The sequence below is a fragment of the Prionailurus viverrinus genome, chromosome B1 (assembly GCF_022837055.1).
Source record: "Prionailurus viverrinus isolate Anna chromosome B1, UM_Priviv_1.0, whole genome shotgun sequence".
NCBI classification, from domain to species: domain Eukaryota; kingdom Metazoa; phylum Chordata; class Mammalia; order Carnivora; family Felidae; genus Prionailurus; species Prionailurus viverrinus.
In genome coordinates this window covers 185,612,629-185,634,214 of record NC_062564.1, presented here as the reverse complement: position 1 = coordinate 185,634,214, position 21,586 = coordinate 185,612,629, and the positions used below count along the sequence as shown (strand labels likewise).

The 21,586-nt window shown below is 47.2% G+C and overlaps 1 protein-coding gene across 2 annotated transcripts in view; it reads right to left on the bottom strand.

The window, feature by feature from the left end:
* SEL1L3 (SEL1L family member 3) overlaps positions 1 to 21,586 on the bottom strand; it is a 104,915-nt gene that overhangs the window by 23,300 nt on the left and 60,029 nt on the right. For both annotated transcript variants that reach the window (XM_047854780.1, XM_047854781.1), the window contains exons 12-17: positions 16,334 to 16,453; positions 14,457 to 14,597; positions 10,334 to 10,396; positions 7,097 to 7,273; positions 3,534 to 3,661; positions 1,170 to 1,253 (exon numbers count right to left, since the gene is read on the bottom strand). In XM_047854780.1, coding sequence (XP_047710736.1) covers positions 1,170 to 1,253; positions 3,534 to 3,661; positions 7,097 to 7,273; positions 10,334 to 10,396; positions 14,457 to 14,597; positions 16,334 to 16,453 — 713 coding nt within the window. The remainder of the gene's footprint in view (positions 1 to 1,169; positions 1,254 to 3,533; positions 3,662 to 7,096; positions 7,274 to 10,333; positions 10,397 to 14,456; positions 14,598 to 16,333; positions 16,454 to 21,586) is intronic.

Here is a 21,586-nt window from a genome sequence, read left to right as displayed (position 1 = left end):
ACTGAAGCTTACTTGGGAGACAAGATGAAACACCAGAAAAATTGTAAGGTGTATCAATTGCAAAATAACAATTTCATTAAATTTTTTTTTTCTGATTGTGTAGAGTGAGGTTATAGATAATACGCTTTCACAGGATGATAATGATAAGCATTTCTTTTTGTGCTGTTTTCATTGGATTCGTTTGCCCTGCCTTCTTTAAGATTCTCATTTACCGAACGCTATCTGCTGATTATGTGGGCACCCATGGACCAAAGGAGAAAATCGCGTTCTTTTGGACTCATATTTTAATTTTTAATTAAGGTTCAGATCAGAGTGTGATCTGTGACAGGTCTGGTCTAATATCTTTGAGGCTGTGGACTGATGGGATATGTGCTGATTTGCATGCCCTTGTTAGTTATTACTGAAATACCCAGATCATTTAGGCAAAAAACCAGCCAAGAAAATATGGCCCAATGGAAAAGCAAGACAGAATGGGAGGACTGGCGGAAGAAAACAGAACGATGGATCAGGTGGGTCTGCAGTTTGGAAAGGTATGCCCTTATTTGTAAAATCAAGGCACAGCAAACGGGGAGCATTTGCAAGTCTTTTACGTGCAGTGTCTCATCCCAAAGGGTCCAGGATGAGACTTGCTAACTTCATCAGAAGAAAGTCAAAATGGGGAGACTGTTTGGCTATGACATCAGAGGTCTGGTGAGTGAGTTCTAGCAAACCCAGGCTCTCGGCCGTGGAAGATGTGGTAAAATATCAGTGGAACGATGTAGCTTGAGCCCTAAACACACGGCTCTCTCTTCTTCCCGTGAGCTTTCTGTGGCCTGCCAGGGAGAGGCAGAGGTTCAGCTAGGACCCCCTGTGCTGTCTCCACTCTGAAACCAAGAGGAACAAGCTTGAAGGGAAGAGATGTCAACGCATTCATGTGTCTCTCAACTTGATGAATGTGGACGCTTCCCCTGGAGAACTAATTTTTGCGTATAATTAAACATGGAAATGCTATGTTTTCCAATCAACAGCCAATCAGTCTGTGATACTCTGAATATCGTTAGTGGGAGCCCGTGATTTCCCTGCAAATTGCATTTTCGGTTGTATTTTAAGACTCCATCTCATAAGACTACACGGACAAATTGAAAGGTGAGAGCTGAGAAAGTTCATTCTAACAGAAGTCCCCAGCTTACCATGAACCCTCCAGGTAGGCATTGAGGCCTTTGCGAATGACGTGGCCCAAGTAGCCATTTTTCTCAGCTACGTGCTTTGCCCATCTGAAAGGAAAGGAACGAGAAAATACCCAAACTGTGGCAAATAAACAATTGCTTTTTCTTCATTTGGTCTCAATAAATCCCACTTGGGGAATATTTTGCTCGCTAGAATTTTTATACAGCAACAAATCAGAACGAAACACTATGCATTTTGAGAGCTTTGCATTCAGTGCCTTTTCTTATGAACGCTCAGGAGTTATCAGGCATGGAAACAAAGACACGAAAGGTACCTAATGAAAAATAACCACCAGTACGAAAAAAGATAATCTTTGCCAAGAGTTCTAGTACTCTCTCCATTAAAACGTATATACTGATTCATTATAAGGTTCCTCATTTTTTTCTGTTCTCTAATTTCTCCTGGAGAATTTTATTAATAATGAACTGACTTGTTGTAATCTTTAGATTTACAACCACTAAAAGAATATTGTAAGGGTACATAGCTAACAAGCTAATGGAAGGGGGAAATAAAATAATGTTTAAAAAATACTTGGTTAAGATAAAGGAAGGGTCAGAAAATGGGGCAGAAGCACAAAGAACAGATGGGACAAATAAGGAATAAATAGTAAAATGGTAGATTTGAAACCACATGTATCAATATGTTGCATTAAATGTAAATGGTCTAAATACACCAATTAAAAACGAACCCTTTCAGACTGAATAAAGAGCACACAAAAACCCAATTATATGCCGCTTAGAAGAAACACACGTTGAAATTAAAAGACAGAAAAGCTTGAAAGCAAAGGCTGGAAAAAGATATAACATGCAAACTCTAACAAAAAAAAGGCAGGTGTAGCAAAATATGCTGGTCATAAAACAAGTTTCAACAAATTCCGAGGGACTGAAATCATTCAGAATATATTCTTTGATTGTAGTGGGATTAAGCTAGAAACCAGTAACAAAAAGATAACAAGAAAATTTATGAAACATCTGAATGTTCACACCAAACATCCTGAATAACAATGATAAAGCTTCAAATCTGTCTAGGTCAAGTTTAATCACTGAGTTCAGGTCAGGTTGGATTTGCTCTCAAATGTCTGATGAAAAGCCAGACTATTGGTGTGAGCGTGGTCTGTGTAAAGCAGAGGTCTGCAAAGTTTGTTTTCTTTTTTTCTGTAAAAGGCAAGATAGTAAATATTTTTATGGTCTCTGTTCATATTCATTGTTGTGTGTGTGTGTGTTTGTTTTACAGCGCTTTAAAACGTAAAATGTATTCTTAGCTCTTGGGGCCATACAAAACAGATGGTGGGACACATGGTATTTATGGGCCATAGTTTGCCAACCTCTGTAAAACATTTTCAGGTATGTGTGACCTCGAAAATGTGCCTCCTGTTCACCGTTCTTTAGGACATTACTGTACAATGTGCTCTACGAAAGCGTAGGAGTAGACCGAGAAAGAGGAAGAAATAGGGCCCAGCAAACAGAACCCAAAAGAGACGGAGAGGAAGGGAAAGGGAACCCTCACGATGAGGACAGAGTTAATTTTAGGAGGGTAGCTATGTCCTGAAGACTCCGGGAGAGATGTCCCCGAGAAGATTAGGTTATAGAATACCTGGTGGGTCTGGACATACGGAGGAGAGATTTAGACAACCCTGGGAGAATGTGGAGAGTACGCACACGAAAAATCGTAAGTACGCAGAAAGCTAAGCCACTAAAGAACAATTAAATATAATTATTACCCCACAGAAAACAAAAAGCTGTGTAAGAAAGAAAAGGCAGTCCTAGGACACTGCATGGCTCAGCCATGCACAGCATTCACATGGTCATAATAATGGACACCCTGATACTAATCTAACCAAAATAATGATATATTTATTGGGAAAATGGGACAGGGTGGGAAGTGTGGATGTGTGGGATAGCAGGTGGCAGCTGAATGAGAGAGAACTGTATCTTTATCTGCCACAGTGAGACATCATTAGACAAAGCCTATGATGAAAATAACAAGAAACAGTGGTATAAACGTGTCATTTAAAGATAGAGGCAAATCATAAAGAAATAATTCAAAGATTGAAAGTGACTTATTCTTAAGAGCAGGAAAGAGTCTAGGTGGGGTGGGGTAGCAGATTTCCTGGTTTCCCTTGTCAAATTATTTTTTTAGCTTGATTTCTAATCTATGCTTGCCTTGTCAAATCATGGGGCTCTTTAAACTATGTGCCTGTATACCTGATAACAAAAAAAATTAAATTAAAAATTGCAAAACAAAGAGCAGGAACCCCATTGTCAGGCATTGTGAATGAATAAAGTACGTGGCTTTTCCTTCACACACGACATCTGACAGATGCTTACACCACAGCCTTCTCGGGATCTCTAGGGAAGGTCTCCAGGTTGCCTGTGATATAATAGAGAGAACACCACAAGGTTCCTTCGATGTGTCCGCCTTGTGCAGCCTTATGGAAATATTCACCGGCTAACGTCTGTAGAGACATAAGCGAAGTCATCTCATTGGTAAGGAGTCCTCCTAGTTGGGCCGGTTTCACCAGAGCCAACGTGGCGAGACAGACACTTAACGCCTGAGATTTTCACAGGCTCATAACTTCTGATATCTTTAGGAAAACCAAGTCAAGCTTCAGGAAGACAGCCAACCACAGAAGCTGGCCTCTGGATGTGATTACTTTAACGGTAAGCGAGTCTGTTCAGTTTACCCAGTAAATAAACAAGACAGCACGTGGCTAGGAATCATCTAACTCCCACAAGCTAAATAGGAGAACGTACCAGAAGTTACACCAGGTGAAAATCCAGGCATTTACTTTCCTGACCTTGCCTAATACCTTCCTTCAAACCCCTGTGCAGAAACTGCATTTCCAGTAGGAAGGTGAGAATTAGAATGTGACAATAAAAAATCCACACTTGCAGATACGTGGGCGGGTTACCAGACATTAGCAATGCAGAAGACAAACATTTACCAGGGTGTATGTTCCACTGGGTACTATTATTTTTCGGAGGCAGTTAGCTGTCGTTCTCAAGGCAGGGCTTTGGCATCAGACAGGCTTGGGTGTAAATCCCAGTTCTGTTCCTTACTAGCTGTGTGACCTTGGGCATGTTAGTTAATCTCTCCAACTGAGAGTTTAACTCAATTTCTTCAACTGAAAAATGTGGCTTCTGATAGTACCTAGCAGGAAAAGCTATTTCAAGGATTTTTTTTTTAATTAAAAATTTTTTTTAATGTTTATTTTCTAAAGAGCGAGAGAGACAGCGCGTGAGTGGGGGAGGAGCAGAGAGGGCGACAGAATCGGAAGCAGGCTCCGGGCTCTGAGCTGTCAGCACAGAGCCCGACACAGGACTCGAACCCACGAACTTTGAGATCATGACCTGAGCCAAAGTCAGATGCTTAACTGTGGGCCACCCTGCTGCCCCAAGGCTGTTTCAAGGATTAAATGAGATGTATTCTCAAGGCTTAGTATGATGCTTCACAAAAAATAATCTTCCGGTCCCCCATCCCCCAAATCTGCTGCTGCCTCAGTCTTGCCCATCCCACTAAATGCCCTCTCCACTCTATCTCAATAAATGCCAAACACTCTGAAGTCACCCTGACTCCTCTCCCCTTTCACACCTCACGTCCAAAACACTATCAACCCAGTCACCTTGACCTTCAATGTACATACGTAGTCGAGCCACATTTCCGACCCCTTCTGGGGTCACCCGTCCTTTCTCCCTTGGATTCAATACATTAACCCCCTGCTCCCCTCTTGTCTTCTTTAATTCTAGTCTCTGCTAGGATCCAGGGGCGGTTTCTAAAACAGCACGTCAGGGGCGCCTGGGTGGCTCAGTCGGTTAAGCGTCCGACTTCAGCTCAGGTCACGATCTCGCGGTCCGCGAGTTTGAGCCCCGTGTCCGGCTCTGGGCTAATGGCTCAGAGCCAGGAGCCTGCTTCCGATTCTGTGTCTCCCTCTCTCTCTGCCCCTCCCCCGTTCATGCTGTGTCTCTCTCTGTCTCGAAAATAAATAAACGTTAAAAAAAAATTTTTTTTAAACAGCACATCACTGCCCTGTCCAAAGCTGCCCACAGGCTTCCTATCTTGCTTGGAGCAGCTGAGTCCTTACAATGACCTGTGCCCCTGCCTCCCCAACCTTATGTCCCACCTATGCCCCTCCCCTGCTTTCTGCTGCTGGGGCTCCAGCTTCCCGGTCATTCCTTGAGCATGCCAAGCTTGTTCTCCTCTAGGGCTTTTGCCCTGGCTGTTCCCTCATTCTGGAATGTTCTCCCAGATACATGTAAGATCTTAGGAGTCTCTGTAATGTCACATTATCAGAGAGGCCTTCTCTGATTTCTTGCTTTATTGCCCCGTGACACATATCTCCACCTGCTCTCATGTTATATATTTCTTTGTTTATGGTCTTTCCTCCCCACTGGAATGTAAGCTTCCCAGGATCAGGGACTGTTTTTGTCTGCTGCTGTATCCCCAGGGCCTGGAAGAGTGCCTGGATGGGCATTCGATGGAATTTGCAGAATGTAATGGTGCAGAAATTATAATTGCCATCATCAATATTAATAAATGAGGGGCTTTCACTTTGTGCAGGGATCCAGGCCCTGCCTCCACTAAGTGTGTGGCTCTGAGCAAGTGACATAACCTCTCAGAGCACTGATTGTTCCTTCTGTAAAATGGGTGTAACAGCAGCTATTGCAGAGGATAGAATGACGCGGGATGCATGTCAAGTATCTGTGAGTCTCTGTCACAGAGAAAGTGCTTCACCAACGCTGAAGACTATCACTGTTGTTTTCGCTATCATTTTTATTTAAAAAAAAATTTTTTTTAATGTTTATTTATATTTGAAGAAGAGAGAGTGACAGAGTGTGAGTGGGGGAGGGGCAGAGAGCGAGGGAGACACAGAATCGAAAGCAGGCTCCGGGCTCGGAGCTGTCAGCACAGAGCCCAATGCGGGGCTCGAACCCACGAACTGTGAGATCATGACCTGAGCCGAAGTCGGACGCTCAACCGACTGAGCCACCCAGGCGCCCCTTCACTATCATTTTTTTTTTTTTAATTTTTTTTTTCAACGTTTATTTATTTTTGGGACAGAGAGAGACAGAGCATGAACGGGGGAGGGGCAGAGAGAGAGGGAGACACAGGATCGGAAACAGGCTCCAGGCTCTGAGCCATCAGCCCAGAGCCCGACGCGGGGCTCGAACTCTCGGACCGCGAGATCGTGACCTGGCTGAAGTCGGACGCTCAACCGACTGAGCCACCCAGGCGCCCCTTCACTATCATTTTTTAAAAATGTTTATTTATTTATTTGGAGAAAAAGACAGTGAGAGCAGGGGAGAGGCAGAGAGAGAGAGGGAGAGAGAGAATCCCAAGCAGGCTCTGAGCTGTCGGCACAGAGCCCGACATGGGGCTCAATCTCACAGACTGTGAGATCATGACCTGAGCCAAAAACAAGAGGGCTGCTTAACCTACTGAGCCACTGAGGCACCCCTGTTTTTACTCTCATTAAATCTCGTCTCATTTCCGGTAACCCTCTCTGGACCCAGCTCTCTTTCCTTCTAGTAATATCAATCTCTGCACTGCCTCTGATGCATTCTCATCTTGTATCATCTCCCCCTTCCTCCCTAGTTCAGGCCTTCCTCCTCCAGGAAGCCCTCCTGACTGCTTTGGTCTTCACAGTTTCCCATTAAGAACCGTTTGGGTCATAGCGGTTGGCACACACTGGACACTTGGCTAGATGCCGTCCTTGGTGTTTGGCTATCTTATCTTCCTAACTGGACCCTTGAGTTTCTTGAGGATAGGGTCTGCGTCTTGGGTGGCATCTGCACCACCCATGGGGCCTCATCCTGCACCGCCCACGGGGCACATAAGACCTTCAAGGCTCCATGATCTGGCGGCCACCTGCACAGCTGCTCTCAAGACTTACTTGATTCCTTTCAGGAATTCCTGGGAAAATGCCATCCAAATGCAGGACTCCAAGATTGTACGATGCATCCGGGTTCCCCATCTCTTCTGCTTTGAGCCAGTACTTGGCCGCTTTGGCATAATTTTTCTTGAATTTGTGGTAATACCATCCTAAGCCATTGACTGCCTGATGCAATCCCTGGGTTTTAGAACAACAAAAAAGAAATTACTTTTTTTTTTTTTTTTTTTTTAAGTGAAACCTAAAGAGAATCAATTGCTGTGAAAGCACTCTGCCTGAGTCTGAGCAAAACCTTTCCTATCTCTTTTTGGGGGCAGATGGCATTAAAGAAACGTTAAGAGTTAGAAAACACAAGCCTGCCTCAGAGCCTTCCCAGGTGGGTTTCTTCCGGCTGCTGCTGGGATTCTTGCCTCCTGGCTCAGTGGTCACGCTGATCCCCCCAAAGCCTCACTCAGCTCCTGGGGGCTCTTACGTAATGCCCTTGTCCACCAAAGGCTGCTTACTGCCCTGCAGTGTCAACAGTGACCTTGAAACTCACAAGCGCTCACCCGAGAGAGGATGCCAGGCACTCCCCCAACCCCCGGCTGGGACAGTTTCTAGGTGACCCGCCCGCCCATCTGTTGATTCCTCTGCCCCAAACACCAACAAATCCTCTGAGGGAAGCGGCTGGCAAAACACAGGTGCTTCGGGGCCACTTAGCATCCCGGTTCTGACAGGTGGAGTCTGGTGCAGCTGAGGCAGAGGTGGAGGGCGGTGGAGATGGGAGGAGGGTTTTCAAATTGTGTCTAAACCTGGGGCTGGTACCAAGGAAGCGCTTCATGCGAATCTAGCCTGGAGCCTCCTTGTGCTTGCTGATTTGTCCTGTCAGGTGCTCTCGTCTGCTTTCCTTAGGAGCTCCCACTTGCTTCCACAGGGCAGCGGGTGGCTTGCTTGTTGAGAGCTCGGAAGCCCTGAGGGGGTGTGAGTGCTTCGGATCGAGCCTCCCACCCGCAGGGAGAACACTGTGTGTAACCTGGGCGTCCAGTGTTCTCATTCCTCCCTTCCTGCCAGCCCCACCAAACCACGAAGAAGCAGGGGAGAAAGGATCCGAGGGTCTAACGGCACCCTTGCCTCTGTGAGACTTGTTAAGTTAGAGGCTCAGTATGGAACCAAACCTCTTTCACCCCCCTTTCACAAGCGAAGGACAAGTGTCCCTTAAGAATAGATGCCAAGATCCCAGTCTGAGCCTTTTCGGTCTGCCAAGGATCCGAAGAGGCTATACTTCCTAGGTTCTCTGTTGGACTCCGGGTGTCGGGAAGACCAGGGGAAAGAAACTAACAAAGCTTATTAAAAGAGAAGCTCCATGAGGGTGGGAATCTTGCTTCCCAAGTCCCTTTATTAGTGTTTGCCACAGAGTAGGTGCTCAGTAAATAGCTGACAGATGAATGAAAGCCGCCCTTTGAATCTCGGTGTTAAACAAAACGGAGTCCAAACCCTATACCCCGAGGATGGAGAGTAGGGTTCAGATCTCCAGGCCCCCCAGATAGCGGACTCCAAAATAACGGACATCTGGGAGGAGTATTGGTGCTGTGGATCTAGGCATAGAAGCGTTCTTCCTGAACCTCACACAGTAGCAGGTGCAAGGTGGTCTGCTGGTAAGTCTTACAGAATGCATTTCAATACTGTAATAGACCAGGGAATGCTATAAAGTGGCAAGAACCAGCTCTGGAACAGGCTTGTGGAACAGCCTCACAATGGCTTTTGCTGCGAAGCCAGAGGCCACAGGTTTATTCAGATGCACCTGCCATCCCTCAGAACATCTGCGGAACTCCTGGAGGGACCGCACTTGGAGCCCCACGAGAAATCCCGTCTTCCTGCTTACTATTCATACTTTGTTCTGGAGAGGTACCGCTCAATCACCAGAGTTGCTTCCACGTGACTCTTCACTCATTCCAAAAATCAAATGATATGCGGCCTTCGCCACAGGGCCTGACAAAGAGTAGGGGCTTAGAAATTCCTTGCTGAGTGAATGAGTGAGAACCACAAAGCACTTTTAAGGAGGCAGTGACTCCAGGCTATGAAACTGCATCTCCCAATACTTAACCAAGCTCTGCTCAAAACCCCTTCAAGACAAAGCACATTAGACATCAACGCACCACTACGATGGCCAAAGAGACACAAATTTCCCAGCTTCCGGGAAACCCCAGCGTTGCCCCATTTTAGGATTCTCTGGAAACAATGCCCTCAAGGACCACCGTGAAACTGCCTCTCTGCCTCTGCCCTAACATTTGTGTGGGGTCAGGAGTTGTTGTGTGCTGAAGAAGGCTCCCTTCTCCTGGGTCATGTGCTCTCTTGACACCACAGAGGTGGAGGAAAAGTCTTCTGGCTCTCTTGTTCCATGCTCCAACTTTCTGCTCGACACAAAAAAGACACTCTGAACTTCTCAAGGGGAGGGAATGAGGGGAAAAAATCGGCACGGGATCTTCAGGAGTCTTTGTCGATAAGGCAGATATTGGCAGCCTGGGGGAGGGAGGCATTTTCAAGAGCCAGGAGGGCTAGAGAGGACCCTGTCAAGGTTGTAGAATTACAGTGGTTTCTACAAATGTATTTATTTGCCAATCTGCATGCGTGCACCCTTGAGTGTGCTTGGGTGGGTGTGCATGCACTGTGTGTGGGTGCGTCCCCTCACAAACGATACTTCACCTCCATTCTGTAGGGCCAGAGTGAAACCAGCTGAGTTGACAATAGCAGCGAAGAGTAAATAGTGACCAAAGCAAAGAAATTTCTAAACCCGGCAATAAACTGGATAAACGTCTCCGCTATTAAAGCCCAGGAAGTAAAGGAGCATTGGACATGACAGGGTTAAGCTTCAAGGGAATTAGGCCTTTGGTTTTCCCAATTCAATGGCATTTATACATACCCATTCAATTCCAAGGAGCCCTGCTACCCCCCCCCCCAACCCCCAACCCTTGCTTGTTATCAGGGCAGCCGGTGATTATAATTTTAGCCTTCAAACAAGATCGGCCTGAATTCTATTGACTGGAAGGTGAATTCAGCTTTTGAATTTTGCCGTCCCCATTGTGACAGGTTTCCGTATGTGTTGTAGCTCCAAAATGACTAATCACCGCAATGCCAGTGACCTCCCTCCCGACTCCTGTTTTCTACCGGGGCCAAAGGCTGGCCATTCACTTTGGCAGATTTGCAGGCGTGTGGGCATGCGTGGTGCAAATGTTTCCCTCTGACAATATGCAAAAGTGTTACCTTGGAAGCCGCTTTCTTCATCAGCTCTAAGGCAAGCCGTCTGTTCTTTTTTACTCCTTGACCCTAAACCATGATAAACAGCAATTAGTACGAAGAAAATCAACCCAGAGTGCGCTCAAAGACATCACGCGGGTATTATCAGTGTTCCAGGTAAAATACTTACACAATAAAACCCAAGCCTTCCTATTTAGAAGCCTTCCCTTAAAGATCTCTCGATGCAGAGCCATTATCCCATCATCATCATCATCACCACCAGCACCATTATTTTGTTTACGTGTGCGGAGCTGAGGCAGCGGACCTGACCTTCCCAGCTTAGCGTCCATACAAAATCCCCCATTATCATCCAGTGGATCGCATTCCTGTCTGTCCACAGGTACCACTGGGAGAAGCCCTGAAGAATAGGGCTAAATGAGTTTGGTCATCCTGGATGCGTTCCTCTGGGGATGGTCTCATCCGTGAGCCAGATATCGCGCTTTATCTGCACTGGGCAGTCAAAAGTTATCAGGCCTGCCATTTGCAGCCTTCCTGGGTCCTCTCCGGAGTCCCCAGGGTGGAACACGGTGGTTTTAGAACCAGCTTAAGAGCCCGTCGCGAAGGAGACAGGACCCCTTGGAACCCTCTGCCTCAGATGCTGACAGAAACTGACAAGGTTCCTCCTCCGGCAAAAGCAAGTTTTCCCAGCAGACGTGGTTTGAGCACCACCACAGAGAGACATATATTAGAAAATAATTTTATATACTATATAAATATATAATTTTATATATTTTTATAAAAATATTATAATTTGATCTATTTATATAGTATATATAATTTTTTTTGAGAGAGAGAGAGATTGAAAGAGACAGAGAGATTGAAAGAGACAGAGATTGAATGAGACAGAGATTGAAAGGGCAGAGAGAGAGGGAGACACAGAATCCGAAGCGGGCTCCAGGCTCTGAGCAGTCAGTCAGCACAGAGCCCGACACGGGGCTCGAACTCACGAACCGTGAGATCGTGACCTGAGCCGAAGTCGGACGCTCAACTGACTGAGCCACCCAGGTGCTCCTTGGGGTTCTTGCTGCAAGAGAGGAACTTCGTGGGATCACGCTGAAGTCTGCAGGACCATGTGGGGAAGTGGCAGGTCTGAGGGGGGAGCTGGAGGGGTCCCTGAGGTCTCTCTCAACACAGGACTGACAACACAAATGGTGGGCAACGGGAGCTGGATGAAAACCGTCGCTTACCAAACTCAACTGGACTCTGTGACTGACATACACCACAGGTGCCCCCTGGACTCTTCCTGGTCTCAGACACGGCGGTTGATGGGGCCACATTGTGACATAATGTGGCAGGGCTTTGCAATGAATATAGCTTTTAACTCTGTTGACATACTTAGCACCACAGCAAATAAAGATGACACTAGCAAACATTCCCGCATTAATTAGGGTGTGCCCAACCCTGGGCCGTCACACCTCATCCTCACCACAAACCTGGAGATGTGCTGTGAGCACTCCCCTCTGAGCCCTTGCCCAGACTAGCACAGTGAGTGAGATATAGAGGCAGGATTTGAACCCAGGCAGGCAGGCCCCAGAGTCCAAGCACACAACTACCACGCTCTCTTGCCTCCTGTGCATTCCAGTTCTGTGCTGAGAACACATAATGATTTGTAACCTCCTGGCGGGACCCAGAAAACATGCAGGATATGGTTGTCTCTATTTTTTCAGGACCCAAAAATAAACTCGTGACTCCAACTAAAAGTGAAACTATATGCACCAAATTTTCTACTAGACTTTAACTTACCTATTTAATAAAGCCAATGAGCTGAAGCAAAGCTGAAGATGAAAATATTTTTTGGAAATGCACCATTACTTCATTTAATTAGAGAAAAAGAGAGGAAAAAAAAAAAAAACAAGAAGGCTACTTGGAAAAACCGGATAGGGCAATGAGACAACACTTTTGGACTTCTGGAAAAGTGTCAGAAAGACCAGGATGACAGAATGTTAGAACCTGGTTGAACTCAAATTTTATCTTCCCCAACTTCTCTGCTTTGAAGGAATAAAACTGGGGCCCAGAGAGGATGACTCATCCAAAGACTTACAGTCGGATCTACGACTAGAACTCAGATACTCTGATTTCTAGCTGCCATGCATTTTCCAGAATACTTGTTTATTTCATCCTAAGTGGGATAACTTCCTGCACAGGGGCTATGCACTCTACACAAATCTGAGTAGTCCTGGAAGTTGTTAAGTGAGAGAAATGGAAGGCCCTGGTACGTAGTAAGTGCTCAATAATATCCACTGAGTGAATTAATCAAAAACAGCTGCTACAGGAAAGGTCAAAGCTCTGACCTCTTGTGGATGCCAGACGGGATGGCCTGGACTGTCTCGTCTTGGACAAGCTGCAGCTGTCATGGCACCATGACACAATATGCCCAAGACCCACACAAAGCCCGGAGCACAGTACTGTTCGTCACATTTGGGAAGTTCATTTTCCGCATGGGGTTCTTTCCCGTGGAATACACTTAAAGTGACCTTCTGGCCAGCGGTAAGATCTTCGATATGCTAATGAGCGGCTTCCTTGATCCCACAGAGGGATTCTTAGTTAGAATGCAGGAAAAACAAAAGTCTCTAAGGTTTGGGAAAGCAGACAGTAGGTCACCTCCAGAGTCATTTGTTTATGTTATTTGCCTCTGCCTCTAGATGGCGAGCTCCGGGTGGGCAGAAGTCATGTCCGATTCGAGCCATTATCTTCTCTGCACTTTGACAGTGGCCGGCCCCAACTCCGGCGGACAGGTGCCTCTCCGTGCCTGTCCTCTCCACCAGTGCATGAGCCCCTTGAGGTCGGGGACGCGGCGCCCGCATCCATCTGTCACTCCATCTAGTGCAGAGTCTGGCATTTTGTCAGCCCCGAATGGGTGTTTATTGAATAAACACACGGATGCATCAGCATATGGCTAGGAGTCAAGCCGTTTCTGTGTTGACTTGACAACGGAGAAAGGGAAGTCCAGACTCTACATTTGGAAACCGCATCAACCAATAGGTTTTAAGGCTTTGGAGGGTCCGAAATGTAGCAGAGTCACGGTTGTGAATCAGTGAGTGGCCACAGCTGCGGTTCCAAAGATGGACCTGGCCGCACAAATCCGCGTCCTTGTCTGAAGACACTCACTATCTGAGGACAGCCACTTGCTTTGAGCATGACATAGGATCTAAGGGTTTCCTTACTGGAGCCAACAGCTTTTTGCTTTGCCAAGGTTGGGGAGTTGATGTCTCTGTGTTTAGGGGTGAAGAACACAGACTCTGAAGCCAAAGTGCCTGGAGCTCAGTCCCAGATCTCTAAAATGTACCAGTTGTGTGACCTTGGGCAAGTTAAAAAGCCTTCCTCTGCCTCTGTTACCACATATATAAACAGCAATCATAATGCACCCCCGGGCCTGCCTCACAAGGTCGTTATGAGGATTGAATGCATTAACACATGTAAGTCCGGTAATAAGTGCTCAAGCAGTGTGATCTATTCAGATTTCATGTAAGATACAGTATTTTTCATTTCTTGAAGCCCATTCATTATATTATCTCATTCAATCTGTGATCATTACCGTTGTCCCATGAGATCAAATAACTCCAAGGACACATAGGTGATGATGGCAGAGGAGGGACTTGAACTCCATCCTCTGTCTCCTGTGCTAATGCTTTCAGCCCTCCCTACCCCCCCCCCCCCCATTCTCCTGTTGGCTTAAAGCAAGATATTTGTTTTGACCAACCAGACCGTTGGGATCCAGCCCAAACACACACTTCGGTTAAGCTGTAATTCAATGACAACTCTGCCTGGTGGCGAACTTGCAGCCCCTTTGGGGGCTGATGGCCGTTTTCCAATCCGTAAAACGTGGTGCCTCCTCCAGAATGCTACCGTGCTTGCGAAAGCAAAGAGAATCCAGGTGCCAAACATAAGGCTAATGATTAAAAATGAGACCAGGGCACTGTTTCTGATTCTGCCTTTCCAGCAAGTATCCCTTTCCATCAAGAGTGACGGAAGTATATACATACTAAGTTCTTTCAGTTACAGATTCCTTGTTTGCCAGCACGCCTACAGGAAACTGCTCAGAAGTCTGATAAGAATTGCATAACGTTGGCACAAACCGAGGGATTCTTACCTTGAATAACACAATGGCATAGTCATATATCAACGCGGGGTCCTCAGTCTCCAGGGCACCCTTGGCGTACCACTCGATTGCCGCTTCAGGATTCTTGGCCACACCTTGCTGGCCCCAAAACAGCATCTGGGCCAATCGTTGCTTCAAGACAGTAGCAATTTAGAAGAATGACTTTCCTGTGTAATGCTTAACATAAGACTTTAAAAGGTGGAAGGACAAACCAAGTTCAAAATGTTTTCCCATGAGAACCAAGAAATAGGTAGGCGCGTGTTATCTTCCACCTGGGAGCCCTGAAAGGTGAACTCGTGTAAATATGAGTCCTCAGCACCAGCTGGAAACAAGGCACGTGTGCACGTGTATGTGGACGTATCTGTTGCACCCAGGGCCAGAGCTGGATGGAACTTGGTCAACGATCACGACTGTCTCCTGTCCTCAAAGCCCCTCTCCTTTGGGAGGTACTGCCTGTCACTTGGCCTAGTGAATGGCATGGAGGCCTGTGCACATCCATATCAGGAAGGCACTTATCTCTCCCCATCCCAGCATTTTTCCACACGACTGACTCCACCATGACACTCAAGGCTGAGAGCTCTCTGGGGATAGGAACCTCAAGATGTTTTTTTGTCTGCCTTTATCCCCTCATTCCCCATTCAGCAAAGCTCAGTAGAAGCTCATAGAAGCTATTCCACAAAGATTTGCTAAATGAAGGAAGGAGAAAGTTCATGCAAGCTCTGAAGTACCCAGGAAATGACTCTGGCAGTGGCATTTCCAGAATTACGTGCTAGAATTCTTTCCTGCACTAGAAAGACTGCAGGCCAGGGAGAGATGTCCAACAGGAGCCAGAGCAGTGTCTGTTAACATTCTGGCCCATTCTGGCCTCTTGTGGTCTTTCTTTCTGCTTCTTCTCTCGTCTCCTCTTCCTTCCCCTCACTCCTCAAATACCTACAACGTCCCTCAAAGTATCTCCTGAAATTCTAGGAAGACCTCTACAGACGGATGGGAGACCCATTCAACACTAAAGGGTCTCTGAACTATTTGCTTGTCAATGCATTTGTTCTTTTCTGTTCTCTTTCTTTTTCCCATCTCTGAGCTTCTGCCTGCTTAACAGACCCAGAGGCTCTTCCCACACCGTGTGCTCACCAGGAGCACAGAGCAAAAGCTAAATCCATTCTTGGGGAAGGAGGCTTTCTCCCAACCGGTGCAATCGGCCTAAGCTGTCTCCCATTAAGGGATTCTCTTCATAGTGAAATCAAGGGAAGAAGTCAGATAGAGAACATTCTCCCAGCTGTCTGCCCTTCCTGGTACCTCTGAAAAGTCCTTCCAAAAACACAAGACATGTTCAAGAGACAAGGTTGGTCCTCTGGTCTAACACACTGCACGTGATTTTCTGTTAGTCTCTTAGCTGAATTCACGGCCCTTCTTCTTGATATCCCTCTAATCTTTACTGCACCCCAAGATGCTTCTTTTTCATTTCTATCCAATGCACTAAAATGTCTGATGGTAGTCTTTAGGACAGATCACAGATGTTAAAGCTCTTTCTCCTTCTGGGTGCAGGGTAGGACGACACTTCCGGGCCACGTGACGTCAAGGGAGACCAGGGGACTCGCGTTGGCCAGTGAAACATGAGAGGCGGCCCCTCTCTGCGCAGAGCCCCGCCGCAGTGGCTGTGGGCGACTGTATTGCAATGAAGCCCCTGGTGGCTTGGTTTGTAGGGGCTCATCAGAGCACGGCACGTGCCGACCTCCAAGGGACGGGTAGTGGAAGCGAGAAACTAACGCGTGTTGTTTCAAGCCACTGAGGTTTGGGATAATCTGTTACCATGGCATAACCTGGTCTATCACAACCGATAGAATTTCCCAAACAGTGGCCCGCATTTTTACCTGAGCTGCCGCATTGCCTCGGGTGGCCTCGTGCTTCAACCACATGAAGACATCTCCATCCTCTTTGGTTTGTACCTTGAGCGTTTCCTCATCCTTCAGTCTAATTGTTTCGACATATGCCTAAAAAGGACGGAGAGGAGAGAAAGAGGGAGGGATGAAGGAAGGAAAACAGAAGGAGGGGGACGCGGGAAATGCCCAAATGATTTAGGCACGCAAAAGCCATGGCATTATTCTTAAACTGGCAATTGCTCAAGTAAAAACTATCTGAACAACTGAAACACGGGGTATGTTCACAATGTCATAAGATCAAATGCGTTTTAAATGAATGTATCACATCTCCTATACCTAAATGGGCGTATTTGTTCCTACCAAAGCGTTTGCCTTGGGAGGACAAAATTTATTCCACTCCCACTTCCGTTGCTCAAGCTTGTTCAGAAGACCACGTTCACGCCACTGATTTCAGAGGCAGAGTACACACGGCCTCAAAAAAGGTGAATCAATATTTTCTAAGTATAACCTTGTTTTGTTTTGTTTTGTTTTTTAATCCCAAAGTGTTATTATCCTGCATGACTACCCCTTTTTATTTAGAAGGCTCAGCTTCAAATATCTTCTGGCTATTTCCAAAAATTAAATCTACCCTACCGAAAAGAGGGCATTGTTAATTCTGAGGATGCGAGGAAGAAGGTGCTAGAAGCTCTGAGGGGGAATCCAAAGGGAAAGTTCCCAAAATGTTTTGAATTTGCGCACCGCCTCGGAGGTATCCGACTCCTCTGCAGAAAATCAGCCTCATTTTGAAGTGTAAATTCTGGCTGTTTATCAAGAGACCAGCGCTGTTGTTTCATGGTCTCCCCTTATACATAATGAACGCTATTTAACAATGCCGTGAGGGGTGCTGGGAAGGGCTTCCCATGCCCGGCACATGGCACAGGCAGATGGTAAAATAAATAAATAAATAGATAGATAGATAGATAGATAGATAAATAAAATAAAATAAAATAAAATAAAATAAAATAAAATAAAATAATGGATCTGCATGAGTTTGGGAAAGAAGCCTCAGAGAACAAGGAACCAGGCCTGATTTCCCTTCTGACCCTCTTTATTTGTTAGCGAGGAAGAATTCTTAGATTCACAAACTCTAGCCTGCAGCCCATTCCTGAGATGGTCTGGCAGCTGTCTCCTCTGCTATGGCCGCATGGCACCATGGGTCCCTCCCCAGGGCACTGGGGGGCTGAGAAGTGGGGACTGTGTCGGGAACCCAGCAGGCATCCCGTCTTGCTCAGTGTCTAACCCGTGGAGGCCACCAAGCAAAGAGTAACAATTAGAATAAGGCCACCCACTACCTTCTATTGAAACCATCATTGTGGGGCGCCTGGGTGGCTCAGTCGGTTAAGCGTCTGACTTCAGCTCAGGTCACGATCTCGCGGTCCGTTAGTTCAAGCCCCGCGTCCGGCTCTGGGCTGATGGCTCAGAGCCTGGAGCCTGCTTCCGATTCTGTGTCTCCCTCTCTCTCTGCCCCTCCCCCGTTCATGCTCTGTCTCTCTCTGTCTCAAAAATAAATAAACGTTAAAAAAAAAAAATTAAAAAAAAAAAAAAAGAAACCATCATTGTGCCAGGGGTTTAACAAATCTTTTTGTCCCCTCATCCTCACGACAGGACTGCCATCCAAATGTCACTGTCCTCGATTTATAGGCAAAGAAGCGGAGGCCTGAAAGGTGAAACCAGGAACTCATGATTGCCTTGTAGAGCTGTCAAGCCAGCCCGGCCTGACTCCAAAGAAAGGGCTCTCTCGGGCTCCCCACAGTGTCACCCTCTAGCGAGAAGGCCCTAGAATCCACTCTATCCTGTTGACTCCGACAGGCGTAGGACTAACGAGTGGGTGCTTCAGCTCGAACTCCAGGGGACACTCTACGGTCTGGGGTGAACTTGGAATTGGGCTGACGCTGAAGCTGTTCAGATAATGGAATCTTCAGTTAGAATTTTGTTTTCAACTGGACAGTTCGGGGTCTTTTGAGTTTTGGTTATTTTTCTTATTTTGTTTCCTTGTCTAACTTTGTCATGGGGCTTGAATGAAAAACTTGACATATGAAGACACAGGTCCTACCCTGCGGGATTTACACTCTTAGATGTTTCTGCCGCTCTCTGGCAGTGACGATATATCACTGACATATCAATGATAGTTGATGTATCACTGATAATACGTCACTGTTCTAATTGCTTTGCCCAAGATTGCCTCATTGAATCTTTGCAACCTTGTAAGAGTGTCTCTGTCAATATCTCCATTTCAGTGATGGAGAAACTGAGGCTCAGAAGTTAAGTAGCTTATCCAAGAGCATATATTTAGTTCTTCAAACTTAGGAATCAAATCGAGGCTGGCCGGCTGTGGGGCCCATAGACCTCACCACCCCGTGAAGGGCTCGTGCATTTGAGAGGAAGCAAATGGTGGACTGCTTCCTTGTCCTCCCTGATAGTGAACTCGTGGGCTTTTGGCAAAGGCCACATTTCTGAGGGAACTGGGTAGCTGTGCATAATTCTGAAGAAGTGACACTTTTGTCCTTTGTGTCGTTGTACCCTGGTCTAGCTCCCCTGGGTCGTGCCATCAAGTTTTGCAGCAGGACAGGGCCATTAAGAGCACAATCTTTCATATCAGACCAAGGGGAATTCTAACCCACCACGAACTACCCATGGACCTTGGCCAACTAACTTTATCTATCTGCGATTCAGTCTCTGCATCCATAAAGTGGAGCTTAGCATATGGTACTTGCTAGATCGAAAGCACTCAACCTAACAGCCGCTATTTTTCACTGTATGAAGAGTTAGAAAGGCCTAGGCTCCAATCGAGGCTCCACGACTCAACCGCTGTGTGACTCTGGGCAGTTCTTCAGCTTCTCTGAGGCTCAGTTGCCCCACTTGTAAGACGGGAACCGATCTCATAGGGTTGCGTGAAGATTCCATGAGACTGTTTATAAAAGAGCTTAGCAGAGCGTGTGGTGCATGGTGAGCTCTCAGTAATGGAACCCATCGTTTGTTAGGTCCTTACTTCACTCCGACACGTAAAAGGCTAGGAGCCGTTTAGAACATTAGCCCTCCTATTGGTTCTGCAGTTTTGTGCAGCTCGCAACCTTATGCGGTGGGGTCTATCTAAGAGCATTTTATGCGTCAGAAGATGAAAGTCACAGACTTTAAAGGGGGAGTTGTGGGGACGGAAGCCGGGCTCCACTAGCCACACATCATGTGGGTTCGCTTGTTCAAGCTGTGACCCCCGTGTGAGGTACATATCGTGGCACCCGCTTTACTGGTGAAAAGCTGTACGGAGACAGAGGTGAGCACTATCACCTAAGATTTCACACCCAGTGAACAACGGACCTGGGACCTTAACCCAAGTAAATCTGGCCGGAGCCACGCCTCCACTGTGTGCCACACCCAGGCAGCTGGTAGCTTCTCCGTGGTACTGGGGTCACTACAGCGGCAGCCAGCACCGGAGCCATATGGTCTGGGCCTTCTGTGAAAGCCGACCACCTGCAAAGACATCTGATGAAGGAACAACCCCTAAAAGGGAGGAACGTTCGGCTGTTCATGCATTCAGACAACATCGTGTGACCGGAGAATGATGCGTCGGATGGAAATATGACCAAGCCAGGAGGAAGAAGGTCTGGTGTGGAGAAGCAGCAGTGGAGGTGTTTGGGGGGCAGAGCTGAAGAGATGCTGGCAGGGCCCCACATTGACCAGCGCTGGGACTTTTGTGGCTTCCGAGGGGTTCTTTTCGTTGCTGCGTTACAAAGTCAAGGGCTCTCGAATGAGCTCATATCCTGTACTGCAGGGTTAAAATCTGCTGACCAGGTCAGAGGAGGTCCAACGTCTGGAGACTGGACAGACCTTACAGCCCCCACGCCCACTGTCAGAGGAGGCACCACACTGTCCCAGAGACGCTGACACTTCACCGGTGTCACCACCTTTCTCTCTACTCAGCCTGCAGCTTCCAAGGGCGGTGTTCACACCGTATCGGCTATCCGCCATTGATCACAGGGCGGGGCAGAGGAGACGGGGTAGGGAGGGCAAGAGACGTGGTGGAGACAAGAAGAGAAGAGACAGAAAAGAGACAAAGAGAACAAGAGAAAAGAGTGAGAGAGAAGTGGGGGGAGAGACAGAGAGGAAGGGAGGCAGAAAGGGCAGGACTTGGAAAACCCCTCCGACTTTGCAACTGGGGCCTTCACATTTTCCAGAGCATCTGCGTTCTCTGGAATTGTGAGATATGACGGTTCAGCCAGCACCCCTGGGAACTCAGGAGCAGGGCAATTTCAAAGCCTACACTTAAACCGCCTACCTCTGCTAACTTCTTGCGAGGCCTGTGGGAACCGCCCTTGGGAACCCGCCTCTCAGGGTGTTTAAAATCAGCTGTAACGCTTGGCTCCCAACGGTGGGTGTGTGTGTGCGTTTTCTTTGCTGAAATTTCACATTTTAGGGATTTTATTAAAGTAAGAATGGGGAAATGCGAGCTGTAAGGATAAGTACCCACAATTCTCAAACGCGGGATGCCACCCAGAAAGGCTGACTGGGAGAGGGGCGGGATTTAAAGCCAAGTGCTTTGGGTGCTTGCAGTCAACAATGAACACTGGTCACATCAAAAAGCACCAGAGTCTGGGGCGCCTGGGCGGCTCAGGCAGTTAAGCCTCGACTCTCGATTTTGGCTCAGGTCATGATCTCATGGTTTGTGAGTTTGACACCCCCCCCCCCCCCACCGCCCCGCAGGGCTCTGTACTGACCAGCCTGCTTGGGATTCTCTCTTTCCCTCTCTCTCTGTCCCTCCCCCGCTGTACTAACTCTGTCTCTCTCTCTCAAACTAAATAAATATTTTTTTTTTGGGCACCAGTGAGTCAACAAGACAATGTAATAACTTCAGGTTTATCACTGGATTCTCTTCACTCTTACCCCGTCCATCAGCCCATGGGTAAACACTGGGTGCCAACTGTGTGTCACGCCCAGTGCTGGGCACTGGGATCACTGACATGAACAAGGAGCCTGTAACAGGGAGCCTATGGTCTCCTGGGGAAGCCAGCTCGGTGACCCTGTGCATGGCACCCTTCACAAGGGTTCATAAGGGCAATGGCAGGGATACACCCGGGTGCCCTGGCCCCACCACCAATAGATGTGGAGAAGGAGGTGAGGTCTGAGCCCAGCGTTCAAGTAGGAGGGGTCAGCAGGCAGGAAAAGAGGTGTGAGTGTGGAGAAACAGATCGGGCAGAGGAGACCAAACAG